This window comes from Triticum aestivum, chromosome 5D (assembly GCF_018294505.1).
Source record: "Triticum aestivum cultivar Chinese Spring chromosome 5D, IWGSC CS RefSeq v2.1, whole genome shotgun sequence".
NCBI classification, from domain to species: Eukaryota; Viridiplantae; Streptophyta; class Magnoliopsida; order Poales; family Poaceae; genus Triticum; species Triticum aestivum.
The window spans coordinates 484369458-484386865 of record NC_057808.1 but is presented as its reverse complement, the minus strand read 5'-3'; the positions used below and the strand labels follow the sequence as shown (position 1 = coordinate 484386865).

Here is a 17408-nt window from a genome sequence, read left to right as displayed (position 1 = left end):
CCCGAGGTAATCCCACGAACACGCCGGAGAAGAGCCGACTACCACAACCATTGCCGCATCTCCGACATCACACACACCCATCATCGTTGCCACAGAAGCCTCGACGCCAACACCACCATCCTCAATCTGTCTCGCTTGTTGATGCTTAGCTCCAAACACGAAGCCCCCGAGAGGGGATACGATGCCAGAGCACCATCATCGTCCGATCCCATGGATCTAGGGTTTCCCCCGAAGCTGCGAAGATTGGGGCTGAGAGTACCTCGGCGATGCCAACAAAAAGGAAACAACGCTTGAAAGCGTCGCCGTCGCCGGCTCCGGACACGCCGGAGACAAGCTTTCGCCCAGGTCAACCTCTTGAGCCCCGCACAGCATGCGTCAGCAAGTCCTTCATCGAGCCATCGAGGTCACCTCTTGCCGGATCTGACCACCTTCACACCAGGCCACTGAACTGGCCACCTCCACGAGCCCTTAGCAGAGCCCACAAGCCACAAAAGCTATGCCTCCCGCTACCGCCCGCAGACGCCGACGTCAGGACCGCCCACGTTGGCCGACGAGCGACGAGCACCACACCGCGCGGCACCCTCTTGGCGACGCTCACCTCCGCACCAGGGCACGCTCGCCCGTCGCACTGCACCGCCCTCGGCACCTCCAGATCCGCGGAGGACGTGCACTCCAAGGCCAGGGCGCGCAGCAGCGGCGACCGTGCACCAGGCTCCTCAGGGACGCCGAGGACTCCCTGGACTGCGCCCAGACCCGAGCGGCAGATCCGCGCGACCGCGGTGACCACATCCATCCTCGCCAGATCTGCGCGACCGCGGTGACCACGCCCATCCTCGCCAGATCCGCCACACCCAGCTCGTCCGCCCTTACGCCGAGCCCATGCGCCCCCGCCACACCTAGGCAGGCCCGGCCCTGGGCCAGGGCAGCAGGGGCGACGGCCCGGGGCCTAGCCAAACTAGGGGCCCCGACCTGTGCTGTAGTGTTATGATATAGGCCCTGATGAATTCGTGAATGAAAATAAAAAAGAAAAAGTCTGTAGGCTGAGAGGCCCATCATCCAACTTCCAACAGAAGCCCAATTGCCAAGAGGCCTGACGCACGCACAGGGGCGAGGCGGCGATTCCTCATCAGTCTCCACGCCGGTTCGTTTTCTCGCTCGCCTTGCAGATCGGGCCGCCGTCGGATGCTTGCAGGAAAGAAAGGTAAGTATCTAGAGAAATTTCTCTTTTCTTCGCCCTCAATCTTAATCTAGCTAGTGATTAATCTATATTCTTCCTTTTACAACAGTATAGCGGCGTTGGAGACTTGGAGTGGAGTTCATGTGTTGCCGACTTGCTCCTCGACTTCTAGTTTCCTTGATGATTAGATTTGGATAGCTGAAGAACATAGATTCTCACTGATTTGAACAGCAACCTTCAGGCCCCTTTGTTCCTTTTCTTGCAAACATGTTGCCCAAAAAACATTTATCTGGTTCCCGAAAAAGAAGAAAGAGGAAACAAACAGATGAGTTCATTGGATTGCAGAAGGGTGCTATCAATGATTTTATTATAGCTTTTCACGATTGTTTTGTCAACGTATGGAATCAAAAAATTTCTCCAATGTCTTCGCTGGGCCCATTCATTTGAGTTCGCCCTGGGGCCTCCGAAACTCCAGGACCGGCGCTGCACCCAAGCGCGACCGCGTTGCCTCTAGCCGCCATGAGCCCGAAGACGCCACGCCGGCCCATGCTCCTCTGCTCAGCCGTGCTGCCCCACGCTGCTGTGCCTCGCGAGAGGGATGAAAGGACCCCGCCGCCGCCGACGCCGCGCGGGCTTTGCCCGGCGGCGCGCACCGGCGGCGGCGAGGGGAATCGTGTGGGGTGGTGGGTGTGGCTAGCGGCGGCGGCTAGGGAAACATGTAGGAAAAAATCGATTAAAAGGAAACATGTAGGTAGTTGGTATTCTTCTAAAGATTCAGATGGAATTTGAATGTATGTTAAGATTAGGTCAACACGATGACAACCCTTTTTTTGGAACGAAGGCTCAGGACGAGCCCGGCTTTGAATTAACAAAGCCATCAACCGGCCAGGATTACAACAAGCACCAAGAACAGAGACGAAACAGAAAACAGCTAAAAGGGTACAAGAGTGCTGTGCTAACAGCTAATAGGCTTCCTACCATCTACAAGCAAAGATGCAGAATCTAAAGAACAAGACCAGCTTGGAGACGTTGAAGCCCTCCACCGAGTGTGATCCACCCCACCGAGACACCATCTGACCTTGAGGAGACCCAGCTAGCAAGCGGGAGTGGCGATGGTAGCTCCATGGGCTCCGGCCGAATCGGCGACAACCTCCTACATCTCCGAAAGGGGCTCCCTAGCCCCTCGCCTGGCACGAGGCGCCGATCCGTCGGACGATGAGAACGCTCTCCCAAGAGCAAAGGTGTACACCCGACGCCATGGCCACACGAAATGCCATACCAGAGCACCACCAACACGCGTCGCCGAGCTCAACGAAGGGCAACATGGCACTGGGAGGGAACCAACACTCAAGGAGAAGCAAAAGCATGGTGGGGCTGACGATGACAGAGCAACAAAGGAGTGGAGCCACTGGACTGAACATGGAGACGAAGCTGCCAAACGCCACCAGCTCCAACCATGTCGCCGCCAAACGCCCACCAACCAGATCGGACTCACCACCGCCCCAAACTCACCGAAGGCGGCACCACCATGGGGGTGACGGCGCCGCGAGCGTCGCTGCCGCCCTATCCAAAGGGATTTGGGTTTTCACCCCGGTATACGAGCAGGGGAACGAGGCAGAGGGGGAAAGGGATAACCTTGACGGCGCCTACAAGTAGGAGACGGCGCCCTCAGGCGTCGCCGTCGTCGTGGCCGGCAGAGCCAGCCATGGATTTCTCCGGGCTCCACGTCTTCCCCACCCCTAGCACAGACGCGGCGCCGGCAGCCTGGGCCAGCCGGAGACCAGATCTGACAGGGGCCGAAAGGGTTGGAGACGGAGGCGTCAGATCCGGGACGGGCGCCCCCGCGGCCACCGCGCCCCACAGCCACCACCCGCCGCCGCCTTGCCACCCGCGCGGCCAAGGAGGACGGCCAGCACTAGCGACAGCCGCTTGCTGAGGTCGCCGTCGCTCCACCGCCCGAGGCCGCCGCCTCGGCTCCAAAGCCCCCTGCACGCGACAGGGCGGAACAGATCCTCGCCACCACCCTCCCCGGGCGGACGCGCGGCGCTCCGGCGACCCCCTCCGGTGGTGGCGAGGGAGAGGAGAGGGGGGAGGGGAGGCTGGCGGCGGGCTAGGTTATCGCCGCCCGAGTCGCCCCTGCGGGAGCGACGCGGGGGCCGGGGGTCACGATGACAACCCTAGTCTTTGATAAGTGTTGTGCATGTGTTGTGGTGGTATTCCTGCGCATCAAAATTAGCAATCTGCTCCTAGCTTATGCCAATGGTCCACGACAAGCGAGGGAAATATCTTGTGGTATAATTAATATAAAAGTTTTTTAAAAAATAGCGTACATATAGTCCATGCTATGTTGCTCATAGCACAGCAGATATCGTAGCACATTCACCATATCTCGAATGGGAAAGTATCGAGCAGACAGTTCCATTGCTAGTACCCTTAGAAGGCCATAGTTCAAAATCCTAAGTTTTAGAAATAAAGTTGGAATCCTAGGTCACTTGTACATGAAATAATTTAGACATGTAAATTTTGTTGATGATATATGAGATGCAAGTACACTAAACTATACTCCAACCCAAAACCTCATGCATTCAGGAACAAAGAAAGTTTTATATTTATGGACGACACTTGAATATCTATGAAAATACACCCCGTATGTTATTCCATTGACCCATAACTATACCAATAATTTGATGTAACCTTGATCGTGTGCAAAATAATATCAAGACTGGTCAAATTCACAATGGCATTAGAGACATATAACTTGACAAAAAATCATAACCATGTTATTTTGTTTTGGTAGTAACATATATTCATAGAAATAAACAAATAATAGCTTTCAAGGTGAGACCATATATACAAAGAAGTTTTTGTATATTTTATTAAAATAATAAGTACTTTGTGAATGGGATTTATGGACAGCTCTCGGCAACATAAAATAGCACATAATGATCCAGTAATTCCTAAGTAATCCATCAAAGTTCTCTCTAAACTTGATTGAATGCATAAAAATATTGTGATTTCTCAAAGTAAATAGCATTAGATATATTATAATGAATAATATTTCATAATGTGTCGAGTTGCATCCTGGAGACTACCTATATTGAAAAAATAATGTGCTCTCGAACAAACAAATTATATTTAGGTATGACTCTGAACAACATTAAATAACTGGAGATGATACCTGCACGTTGCAATGGGATCGGACAGTAATTTCAATGAGATTTGGCGGTATGAAACTTTAGTATTCTGATTAGCATTATGAAAATTGAAACTCAAACACATATAATTTAATATATTCAATTATTAAATAGCTAGAAAAATTATTGAACATAAGTAACATGTATGATGCATGTTAAGGTGAGTTTTTTTTCATGCATAGTGGCATAGTGAGTTGGCATAGTTACAGGTAGAGAGAATTAAATTTAGCGGTGCATGCATGATGTCATGATGAGTTGGCATAGTAGCATGTCAAGATAATTGAGCTACTTGGGGATCAATTATTTTGGTATATTAGGATAGCTATATCCATACCTACTAATAAAGCAAGGTGCGTTTCTCCGTTTTTTTATCCATTCACCGTCCAAAAGATTTTTTCTACTCGAGGTGGTACTCAATTTTATCCATACCTACTCGCTGGATCTCTAGGTTTGGTCACCGCCCTCCCTCATAGGCATAGTTTCAAAAAACTAACCGGGAATCGAGCCGGTGAGGCAGTCGGTTCACGCACCGGATGGACCACCGATTCATTGGTTCATCGACGACAAAAAACAGAATATTTAACCTAGTTTTCCAAAATATTGACCTCAAGTCAAATTATACTACACATAGGCCCTGTTCGGAAATCGTCCAACTTCACATAATACGGGAGCCGATTGAAGCACCACTTTCGCAACTCCCAGAAAATACACCGCAAGCCGCTCCGCTCCGGCCGCTTCAGGAGCGGAGCTGCAGAGCCGGAGAGCTGCCGAACAGGCTATAATATTGGATGCAACGCTCATTAATAATCGAAAGGTGTTGCTAGCGTTGGTTCTTCGTGCGCGTGCCGAACCCATCCACCACACATCTCTCGTTTCATTCGGTCCGGGCCGGTCCGTCTCCACTTGCGCGCGTCCGGTCCGTGCCCACTCACTCGCTCCCACTCCCACTCCCCCTCTTTACCCCCCACGCCGCCGCGCCGAAGCCACCGACGAGGCACGCCATCCCAGTCCCCACCCCACCACCTCGCCCCGCAGCGCAGCGCGGCCGTACCACCGTCCGCCCTCGGCGCAGAGGCGATGGCGGGAGGGTCGTCGTCGTCGTCGTCGTCGGCGGTGGCGGCGCTGGTGGCGCTGCTCGGGCTCGGCGTCGCCGCCTACATCGTCGGCCCGCCGCTCTACTGGCACGTCGCCGAGGCGCTAGGCCGCTCGCCGGGGGCCTGCCCCGCCTGCGCCTGCGACTGCGACGCGCTCCCGCTGCTCCAGCTCCCCGAAGGTACCCACCCCTCGTGCTGTCGGTGCTCGGCCTACCCGCCCAGATCTCCCTGCTCCACACCCGTTCGACATGGCCCTTCTTTCTGTGCCTTGGCCGTGCAATCTTCCGTGCAGAGGGAGCAATGCGTTTTGTAGCCTCTGGCTATTGCATTATGATATGGACGAGACACCGGGGATAGGCTAAGAACTTGGCATGATTAGGAGATCTGTAGATTTTTTGGGGGGCCTGTAACCTGTGACTTGAATGTCCTAACAAGCATCCATAGATTAGCCTGCTCGATTTGTCCAATGCTCATGCATCAGATTTCTGAGCCTGCCCATGCCATGACTGATTGATTGATTATAATTTAAGTATGCTTGAAATTTGGGGGTGAGGACAAGATGTCTTCAGTTATTCAGAAGTTAGAACATCGGTTCAGGTTGTAGCCGAGTAATTATGTATGGTCACTGAACACTGAATGTATAACATGCCATGGCACTGAAAAGTTTATGCCTATCTTGTCTTTGTGCTATCACATATGACCATTACAATATTTGTTCTTTTTTTTTGGCGAATGGCAGTATTTGTTCTTTGATTCTCAAGTTCAACCTCTGTGATGCCTTCCTTTGTCCTTGGTCGAAAATATATCTACTGCTCTAGACTCTAGTTGCTATCTGTGGAAATCGTTTGTTATGTTTATTCTTCTCTCCGGACTCCATTGTTAGTTTGTATCCATGATATACTCTGTTTCGTCAGTAATAAACTCAGTTATTTTATCCATATTTACAGCTAGTCTTGATTTGGGTATTATGCTACATTGCTACCTCTGAAATATATTAACTCTTAAGCAAATAAACATGGTAAATTGCCAGTCTACCTCTGAAGTAATAATCATACTATGCAGTATCATTATAAAACCAGTCCATAAGCTCTACGTCTAAAGTCATACTTATTTTCTTTGCAATAACTCCATAGTATTTTTGAAGCATTGCCTTGTCTGTAAACATCAGCACTTTGTTATGTATTTCCTTATCATAATCAATTAAACATGTCAAACGAAGCTCCCAAGGTCACTTATATTCCATAGCATATTTTGCAATTATCTTGTGACTGGTTTAACTGGTTATTATTGCTTCTGATGTTTCCAGACTGTGCCAAGCAATTCAAAGAGGTCAAGAGTCATGCTTCCGGTGAAGAAACAGAGAAGAGTATCACAGAGATGCTGATAGAAGAGCTAAAGCAGAGAGAGGAGGAAGCAACAGAAGCTCAGCAACAAGCCGATGTAAAGTTGCTCGAGGCTAAAAAACTAGCTTCGCAGTATCAAAAGGAGGCTGACAAATGCAGTTCAGGCATGGATACATGTGAAGAAGCTAGGGAGAAGTCAGCAGAGTCGCTGCTCGGTCAAAGGAAATTAACTGCTTTGTGGGAGGAAAGGGCTCGGGAACTCGGATGGAAACCCGGGAATGTCAATCTACACCGGAATCAGTAATAAACAATGGAGGATGGTGATGGATATAGCATGCCAACCAATAGAGATCTCATCACAAACACCCTTCTATAGGGATAGAGGTAAGGAAAAAGGGTTCCAATTCTGGTGACCTTGTCTCACTTTGCACCATGACGGGCTCCCTCGTCCATAGTTAATTTATACTGGGTTTGTAGTATACGTCCATAGCTGTTTGTCAGCATTATGTAAAGATGGCCATAGAATATCACTCGTCACCTATAAGTCTTGAAAAGGTGATCAGTTTCTTAGTTGTTGTTTATGAATGATGTTAGTGAAGAAGGAATTGCTCTTATTTCTACAAACTTATGGATTGGATAGTTGTTTGATGAGTTGTGAGATTCCCTTTATAAACCACAAATTCTCATGGTACTAACTGAGAAGAGAGGAAGATGGTGTAGTATATATTTATTTGAGATGATATTTTGGTCAAGTGACTACTGTAGACTGTCAAAGAAAGGGAGAGTGACTCCCACAGACTTCTCCAAACCTGTCAGTACTTTACAATTTGAACTGTGCATGGTATTGTGATAGACAAATAAGATGCTTCTGCTTTTTTTTCTTCTAGAACTTCTGTATTTATGCTCTGAAGTTTTCAACCTAAGATGCCCACAATAAATGAAATATCTGCCATGTTCATGTTCTTCTCTACCATGTCGCACGTCTTATATAAGTAGAATTTGAACTCTTACATAGACTCTTCATGTTCTTCTTTACCATGTCGCGCGACTTATATAAGTAGAGGTTTTGGTGCTACGTCTTCCTCCAGGAATTGTAATTGTATGTTCTAATAATGTTGTGAAATTCCTTTTCCCCAAATTCTCATGATATTACTTCAAAAGAGAAGATGGCGTCAGACATATTTACTTGAGATGATACTTTATCATTTAGTGGTGCGGCTACTGAAAACATTGTCAAAGAAAGAGAGAGAAAGACTCCAGAAGACTCTGGCAGTACTTTTCCATTTGAACCGTGCTTTCAAAATCTCATGTTGTGCATGTCAGTAAAAAAAATAAAGAGTCCATGTAAAAAAATGGACAAACGGAGATATTGTTAGCAATTTTTTTAAAAAAAATGGACAAACGGAGACAGGGATTTGCAAGTTTGCAATTGCAGCATGGAGAGTTGGGAAGAAAAGAGATTAGTGGAAGGATTAAAAGAGTTAATTAATGAATTGTTTGGGCCTACAAGTACATGTGGCATGCGTTGATTGGGCCTGCACCATAATAGGTGCGGTGGGGAATAGAATTCAAGTTTTCAACAAAGCATGAAACAATAAATGAAATAACGGTATGTGCCAACTCTCAGAACATGGGTAGAATTGATCAACCTCTTACCTAGACCCTTTTATGTTCTTCTCTACCATATCACACTTCATACAAAGTAGGGTTTTGGACTTTTGGTGCTCCCTCTTTCTCACGAATTCTAATTTTTACACTTTTGTGATATTGCTCACGCGCGTTGCCTGAAAAAGTGTATGATCATAGGAATGATAGGGAATGGGAGCACCAAGAGTAGTATTCGTTAGGGATGTAGGTAGAGACAAAAAGAGACAAGCGGGGGATAGACTCCTCCATTGATGTGCCACCCCCAACAAATCCTAGTTTGGACTAAGTCCTGCTTAGTATGAGTCTATATGACCACATAAAAATGAAAACACTTGATCTCCTCATTGGCAATACATCCGCACATCCAACGACACTACGACAGAACATACCAATTGAAAAAAAAAACCTCGATTGTCTAAGAGGCCCCCAGAACGTGGCCTTTAAACATACATGTGCATGGCGTGCTCCGCCGTCCCAATAATACCCAATTTGATAATTTGATGGAGGGCACATGCATAGTTTCTTTTCATTATAACTTGCTATGAAAGTTTTGTGAGCCTACTAACAGAGATAGTAAATTCGGTTCATACTTCTACAAAGAGAATTCACCAAACAAGCCATGTGGTATGACCACATGACAAATAACCCACTCAATGTTCATTAGTCGTCGTTGTCAATAAATAATGACATGTCGATAAATAATGACACGATAATCTCTTCATCAACACTATATGTTCATCGGCAGGTCTGTGAAGCCTCTGGGTGAGTAGTTTTTATAAGCTTATAATACATATAGCATTGTTCAATAATAAAACTTTGAACCAAACAATAGGTAATCCAGCATAACAAAAATGAATCATCTCTAATTCTAAGTGTGCCTAAGAGATCATGCAAATTTGATAATTCACTAGGTATTTGAAAAGGGTATTTTTCCTCCATCGTCTCTTTATTTGATATTGGTTAGGTATAAACCTTGCTAATTTTGTGTTTATTTAAAAAAAATTAGAGCCTAGATCGATTTGTACACCAATATGTCGATCCAAATCAAGGAAATACAGTTGAACCATCTCCCAAACCAAAATTTATTGAGTATCATTCAACGGCGGAGCGGTAGCTGTCGTGGGTGTGTAGTTGCTGATTAGATAGGAAAGAAATTTTGCCGACATCTAAAGCTTTTCTTCTTTGACACACACATGTCCATTGGCCATTTGGACTGATTGATAATAAAAACGAGCTCAAATTGGTCTTCCCTTGTATTCGAAAGTGCATTGGCTCTATCTAAAATGAAAATGTTGCATCTCCAATCAAACTGGTGGTCCTAGTGTGAGAGGAAACAGACACGGGAATCCATTAGTTTAAGATGGTGTAGTACATATTTAATGAAGATGATATTTTTAGTAAAGTGACTATGAAGACACTGTAAGAAAAAATGAAAGAGACCCTTGGAGACTTCTTCAACTCATGTTAGTACTTTTCCATTTGAACTGTGCATGGTATTGTGCTAGACATCTTATGTGCTTGTGCTTTCAAAATATCATCTATGTAGGAATTCATTCGTCCCATCTTTCTTCCAGAACTTACTTATGTACCTTTTTAAAATTGGCTTATGTACATTTTCTGCTCAACATAGAATTCAAGTTTTCAATCAAACATGCCCACAATAAGTGAAATAATTGCATGTGCCAACTCTTCGAATATGGCACAGTTCACCCTATTTACATAGACTCTTCACATTATTCTCTACCATACCTTACTTCTTATATAAGTAGAGTTGTTGGTGCTACCACTTTCTCTAGAATTGTAATTGTACACTCAAATAACATGGCTCGAGTGCATTGAGTGGAAAATTGTAAGGCGATAGGGAATGGTAGGCAACAGGAGCATCAGCACGGGAGTGTGCTATGCACATGGATTTTGTGACTTGCCGCTGGCAAACAACGTAACTAAGCCTTTCGTATCCTTCATAGGCTGCATACCGGATGGTCAAGATGATTCAGAAGATATCCATGCTTGGTTTCTCTCGACGACTGGATCCAACATGCCTTCACAATCTTCTCGTTGCTCAGTTGGAGGCGGAGTACCTGGTAGTGCTGCAGCTTGCGGGAGGTGGCATCCTAGCTGTACAGGTGAAGTCGCAGCGCGTAGTGTTGTAAAATTCGCTTCGCCTGCTAGAGCTCCTCGTCGCGGTGCAACCACGTGATGCTGTTTCGGTCGAGCCATGGCGGGTGTGTGGCCCTGACTCCTTTGTGGGCGGCCTTCATTAATGCGGTGTGCACCGCCAGTGAAGTTGGAAGCAATGGCACACTTGCTAGACTCGCCGACGAGGTGCTTCGTAAGCTATATTAATCCGCTCAGCTTACCGCCTACTCAAGCTCCTCTATAACGCCGCATTCAAGGCAAAGCCCTACCCTACTTAGTCATACAACATGCAACACCTAGCCAACAACCCACTACAAAGCATCAAAGCACCCTGCCCTGCGTGACAGATTGCAAGGAGAGAGATATATTTTCGGAGAAAAGGCATAGCGTCCGTCTTCATAAATAAAGCAAAGACGAGTCATCCAACAAATGATGCACTTTTGCACATTCATGTAGAGGAGAGCCACCTCTTCTGCACTTTTGCACATTCATGTAGAGGAGAGCCACCTTGGACACGGTGTAAGGATGCGCCAGAGGCAAGAAGTGCGCGAACTTTGTTCGTTTGTCGACAATCACCAATAGGTAGTTGAACTTGCCGGATTGGGGGAGGCCGTCGATGAAGTCCATCGTGATCATCTCCCACAAAATGGATGGTATTGGTAGTGGTTGAAGGAGCCCTTGGCTGGCAGCTCGATCCAGCTTTGCCTGCTGACAGATTTGACAGCAACGTATGTTGTCGTTGACGTGTATCTTCATCTTTGGCCACGCAAACAGACAACGGACACGGCGTTAAGTTGCCGGGATCCCAGAGTGCCCTCCCATTGGGCTGTCATGGAACGCTGCAATGATGAGCTATTGCAGCGACGTTGAGCCTCCCAACCAAATGCGTATGCAGAAACTAGAGCATGCTCTGGGTGATGGTGAAGCGCCCTTTGGGATCTGGTCGGACTGCTAGCTGCTCAAGAAGTTTTTGTGCCTAGGGGTTTGAATTGTAACTGGCCAAGATATTGTCCAGCCGCGCCGGCTGATATGAGGTGACTGCAGTGAGAACTTCATCTGGTTCACCGCATGACAGAGCATCCGCTGTGTTGTTTTCAGCCCCCTTTTTGTATTTGACTGAGTATTGTAGCCCTAGGAGTTTCGTGAACGCCTTATGCTGACGTGGTGTCGGTAACTGCTGCCCCTAGAGGTAGACTAGAAATTTTTGATCGGGTGAAGACGACGAATTCTCCGTGATGAAGGTACAGCCGCCACTGGTCCACGACTACGATCACTATGAGTTACTCCTTATCCTATGTTGACAGGCCTTGGTATCAAGGCGACAAATGCTTTGCTCATAAACGCCATTGCGTGCCCTCCTTGTTGCAGGACAACACCAATGCCGTACTCGCTGGCATTCGTCTCGACGCAGAAAGGTCAGAGAAGTCCGGCAGCGCAAGCACCGGCGCGGTGATCAGCCGTGTCTTGAGCAGCTGGAAGGTTGTCTCGGTGGTGTGTGTCCAAACAAAGGGCACCCCCTTTTTGAGAAGATTAAACAGTGGGCGTGCTATCACTCCAAAGTTTCGCATGAACCGCCGGTAGTCCAGTGAGCCCCAGGAAGCTGTGTATGGCCTTGACGTTTGTTGGATTTTTCTAGTCATAGACGGCTTGGATCTTGGCCGGCTCGGTTGCGAATCTGTCTGCGCTGACCACGCGCCCCAGGTACGACAGTTGTTTCTGACCGAACGAGCACTTGTTGAGCTTGACCTTCCAGTGGTCCCGGCAGAGGAGTTCGAGCACTTGGCGCAAGTGATCGATGTGATCTTACATGGTGCGATTGAAGATGAGGATGTCGTCAAAGAAGAGCGGCATGCAGCGTCGTAGGAGGGGGTGGAGCGTGTGAGTCATGGCGCCGTTGAATGTTGCCGGTACGCCCGCAAGCCCAAAGGAGACCACCTTGTACTCGAAGTGGCCGGAATTGGTCTGGAACACCATCTTGAATTCCTCCCCTTCCGCGAGCTTGGTCTGGTGGTAGCCTGCGCACAGGTCCAACATGGAAAACCAGTGTGCGTCGTGTAGCTCGTCGAGTAGTTCTTCAATGATCGGTGCTGGAAACTTGGCGGTCCGTGGTGAAGAAAGGAACCATAGAAATATATAGCCAGCAAAGGGATGTGTTGCTAAACCTGATTGGAAAAAAAAAAGATGGCATTGCTGATGTGGCATATGAGATGAGGTGGATAGACTGCATGTGAAGGAAATTGACGGATAGGGATTGGTTGCTCTTTACAAACTGAACGCTAACGTGGCATGATGATGTGGACAGTGTGCATGTTGAGATAATTGGTAATGATAGGATCAACTTTTTAAGAAAATAAGATGTAAGATGTGATAGTACTGATCTTGTTTAGTATTGGAACATTAAATTGTCCACGTGTACCACACGACTAACCATCTCTCTGCTTCTCACGAATTCTGCTTCTTATATAAACTAATCTTCTCTTCTCACAGAATCTAAAGCCAGACACTCATATACATATTCATTCACATCTTTGTTCCTTTGTTCGTGATTTGGTTCTACACGCGGTCCAGTACCCAAATAGCCTAGTGCACATATGTGATGAGAAAGGAAGGTGCCTAGATTTGGGGTTGGAAGGCATCGGAAATACCTATCTGAGCATCTTCGAGGTCTGCCGAGGGGTCTGAATCCACTGAAGGTCAGGTCGTCGCGCAGGTAGAGCAAGGAACATCGCACGAACCAACCAGTGAAGGCCTAGCCACCAAACTGAAAGCCCTCCGATCCACATTTGTGCTTATGTGGATATCTGGATGATCCTGAGAAGCCTGTGTGCTTAGTTTGTGAGACCGAACTGCGGACTGGCAGCAAAGTCCAGAAGTAACATTTGATCAATTTGCTGGACAGTACCAGTTTTGGGAATAATCAACATTATGCGCGCATGCAAAGTTGCTATTCCGTGTAACCGTTTTCACCGACTCTTTCCCCTAGTAGAGAGAGTACATATATACATGCATGCAAGATTCCCCCACATCATGTTGACATTATCACGTTAAGTTTTTTGAAATGAATTATCTCACAACGTTAATCTGACTAGCGATGTGGCTTTATTAGTGAGTTCTTCTCAAGGGCACCTCAAAATAAGATCCCATGTTGTCACCCCTCAACAAAAAAAATCGTCGCCACTAGTTGTCACATCATATCAACATAGTCAATAGTTTTGTATGTTTTTTGATATTGCAATGTACGCATAGCGAAAAAGTGAGTATTGAAGTGTTAACAATAAAAGAGGAGTGGCATCAACCAACACAAGTACCACGAAGCAAGTTCTACAGTGTATATTGAAGTTTTACCCTGGCAGTGGCAGGTACTTGCAACTAAGTGACTTCCACTGACTCTTTGGAATCCAATGCCTCGTGTTTCCTGTAATTTGTAGTTTTTTTATTTTTCTTTTCTTTCTTTCCTTTTCTTTTATGTATTTTATATTTAAAATTAATAAGTCTGATTGTTTCCCATCAGGAAAAAAAAATTGTCAAAACATGCTAACGCCGGATCTTGTTATGAAGATTTCACCGCAAGGAAGCCAACAGTGAAAACGGATCATCAATCTAGATATGGGTGTTGGTCTAACTTTCAACAAGTCATCATCCACCCTTGTTAATGCCTTTTCTGACTTTGACTAGGTCGGATGTTTAGATGATAGACGATCAACAAGTGGCTTTGCAGTATTTTTTGGACCTAACTTAATCTCATGGTGTGCAAGAAAACAGGCTACAGTTTCAAGGTCAAGCACATAAACAGAATACAAATTATTGGCCAATGCAACATCAGAAATTATCTGGGTTAAATTCATACTAAAGGAACTTGGGATACGTAAACTCCATGTCTTTGGTGTGACAATCTTGGTGCAACATATATATCTGCTAATCATGTTTTTCATGCAAGGACCAATCCCATTGAAATATACTATCATTTTGTAAGGGAAAGAGTTGCCAACAAGGAATTAGATATTTGGTTTGTGGATTCAAAAGATCAAGTTGCAGATGGCTTTACAAAGCATTGTCTACAAGACCATTTGAAGAATTCAAGCGTAATCGGAGCTTGGCGAAGTTCTGATTAAGGGAGGGTGTACATTATATTGTGTATAGAATTAGGAGTTGTTAGATAGGTTGTCAGGCAGGATATTTGTTTTAACTTGTCCTTATCTCCTGTAATCTCTCTCTCTCTCTCTCTCTCTCTCTCTCTCTCTCTCTCTCTCTCTCTCTCTCTCTCGCGCGCGCGCGCGTCCTTATGTGAGGTTCACGATCGATGTATGCTCCCACGGGATGTGCGCCCTGATCTATCAATATATATCACACGCGTGCTTGTGCTTTCAACATCTGACGGTTTGTGTCTATGTATGTAACGGACTCCACACACCAAATCTTTCTTCGAGAACCTTCATCCATACAATTTTTACTAGACAGAGAATTCAAGTCTTCAACCAAACATGCCAACAATGAATGACATAATTACATGGGCCAACTTTCGAAACATGGAGAGAGCTCAACCTCTTACATATATAGACTACTCATGTTCTTTTCTGCTATGCAGTAGTTCTCATATAAGTATTTTTGTACATTGCTAGCTCTTTGTCGGGATTTAAATCAAATGCTCGAGGAATACTGCCAAAGCGCGTTGACGTATAGTGTTAGGATTTAGGAATGCCAGGCAACGGGGGCATCAGCACAAGTCCGTCCAGAGACTATTGTTTGTGCAAAGTAGAATTCATATCGCAGTTATAGCTCCATGTAATCACAATACTAGTACCATCCAGATAGAAGATAAGAAAGTGCACTGATGAGCCGGCAATTTCCTGAGTAGCAAGACTAAATCTATGAGATGATTTGGAGCACCGAGCAAGCTGACAACTAACCGGCTATAGGAAATAAGCGTAGGCCACCTGTTTTGCTTGGACGTCTGTTTGGTCTACAGACGTTCCTAGTGGATTCTTTTGCGTGGGGTTGGCCGCCGATCGCTGCACGCCTGCACCAACCTACCATATGACCAACAAGGTCAGTGTCCTAACATCCACATGCCAGAAGGAACTTCCAAGCAGTCTTGATTATGTCTTGGTGTAGAAAGTATAGTTATGTCCTCATTTCAAAAAGCATGGACTGAAAATATGAGTAATCCCAAAATGAATTTATGTATCGATTTCATGGGAATAAAATTCTGAGTGACGTGCTCCTCGAATTGGGGGAAAATATGTCTTCTGCTACATTTTTGTGGTTGAAGAACTTTGTCTGTGAAAACCGATATGCCCTCACGGTTACTATCAGGAAAAAGAACGTCTTCAGAGTTAGGTGCAGGAGGAAAAAAAATTGCTCCTGAGTATATAGTACTATCTCTACACGTAGATTTTTACTTTTTTGTAAAATGTGCCCGATATTTTTAGCACGGCACGACATGAGAAGGAACATATAAGTGAATTAGCAAAATGTCTTTCGCTATGCTAGATGGACCAAATAACTTGCTGCAATGATCTAGATGGGCGCTGAACAGGTATGCATGTTATTGTTTTCCTCCCTGGTCATACAATTGGGTTCACAACGTTAACAAGAAAAATCAAGCATAGCAACACTATTGCGCATCTCGCTTGCGAGGCTCCAGTATCCTTCTTTTGAAAACCTTAATGCCAGCAAACAAATGTAATAAAAAGTATTTCACAGCCACACATTAAGCCGAGCTCAACACCAACCACCCAATGTACGTTATTTCTAACGTGGTACTCATCGTGTTAAATGTTGCACATTAAATTGTCCGTGTACTATACTACCAGATTTTCAAAACTATGACGTTTTTTATAGCAATTTCGGAAAATATAGCACGTAATGCAAAAAAGACCAGAACTATGACCCCGTCGGCCTAGTGTTGGCTGAAGAGGTACTTTTCGGTCACCGTTTGGCCGAAGAGGGCTTTTCGGCCCGCGGTTGACCGAAGACACGCGTAGGTGGGCTGAAGACCTGGCGTCGGTGGAGGCCGGGCCGAAAATAGTAACTCCGGCCTCGCCGCGACCGAAGTGGGCCTTTTCGGCCAGGCAACGGCCGAAGAGCCTTTTCGGCCTCCCATCGACCGAAAAAGAGTGGATAAGCCCCCGCGCGGCGTCTCCTTCCTCTCGCCTGTCCGCCTCTGTTCTTCCTTTCTCTCTCTCGTTCTTCTCTGTACCTCACCACCCCGCGCTGATCTCCTCCATTTGCCACCCATTTTCACATTGAAGCCACAGAATCGGTAGATCGTAGCAATCCCAGACGGCCTACGGTGTTGTTTTTTGCTATGGGATAGTTTTCTGTGCGTTTGGGGAGGAGTAGCCATGGTGGGGAGGAGGAGCCATGGTGGGGAGGAGGAGGTGCGGTTGGGCAGGAGGTGTTGATGAGGAGGAGGAGCAGCTGTGGAGGAGGAGGTGCGGCTTGGGGGTGACTGGAGTTGAACCTCCGGTCGTCGAGGGGGCCGCGGTGGTGTTGTCGTTGTTCGGTGGTGCAAGCACCTACGCTAAGGTATAATCATGTCCTCACAAATTTTCTCTGAGTTGTATAGTTTAGTTAGTGTAGATAAATTATATTGCGAATTGTAGTGTTAATTTGTATGTGGTGGCATTTTAGCGGAGTAATAATTGTGTCAGTGTAGCAGATAATAATAATTGTGTTAGTGTAGCGGATAATAAAAATTGTGTTAGTGTTAATTTGTATGTGGTGGCATTTTAGCGGATTTTAGTTAGTGTAGCGGGTAATATTAGTGTTCATTGTGATTAATGAGAAGATGACAATGTCTGACAGGTGAAAA

General features: G+C 46.3%; 1 protein-coding gene across 1 annotated transcript; it reads left to right on the top strand.

Moving 5' to 3' along the window:
* The first annotated feature begins 5253 nt into the window (after nt 1-5253).
* On the top strand, nt 5254-7456 carry LOC123123014 (uncharacterized). The gene is made up of 2 exons (XM_044543413.1): nt 5254-5644; nt 6772-7456. Exons 1-2 carry the CDS (start codon nt 5449-5451, stop codon nt 7110-7112), a joined length of 537 nt encoding a protein of 178 aa, XP_044399348.1. The 5' UTR covers nt 5254-5448; the 3' UTR covers nt 7113-7456.
* The last annotated feature ends 9952 nt before the right edge of the window (nt 7457-17408 follow it).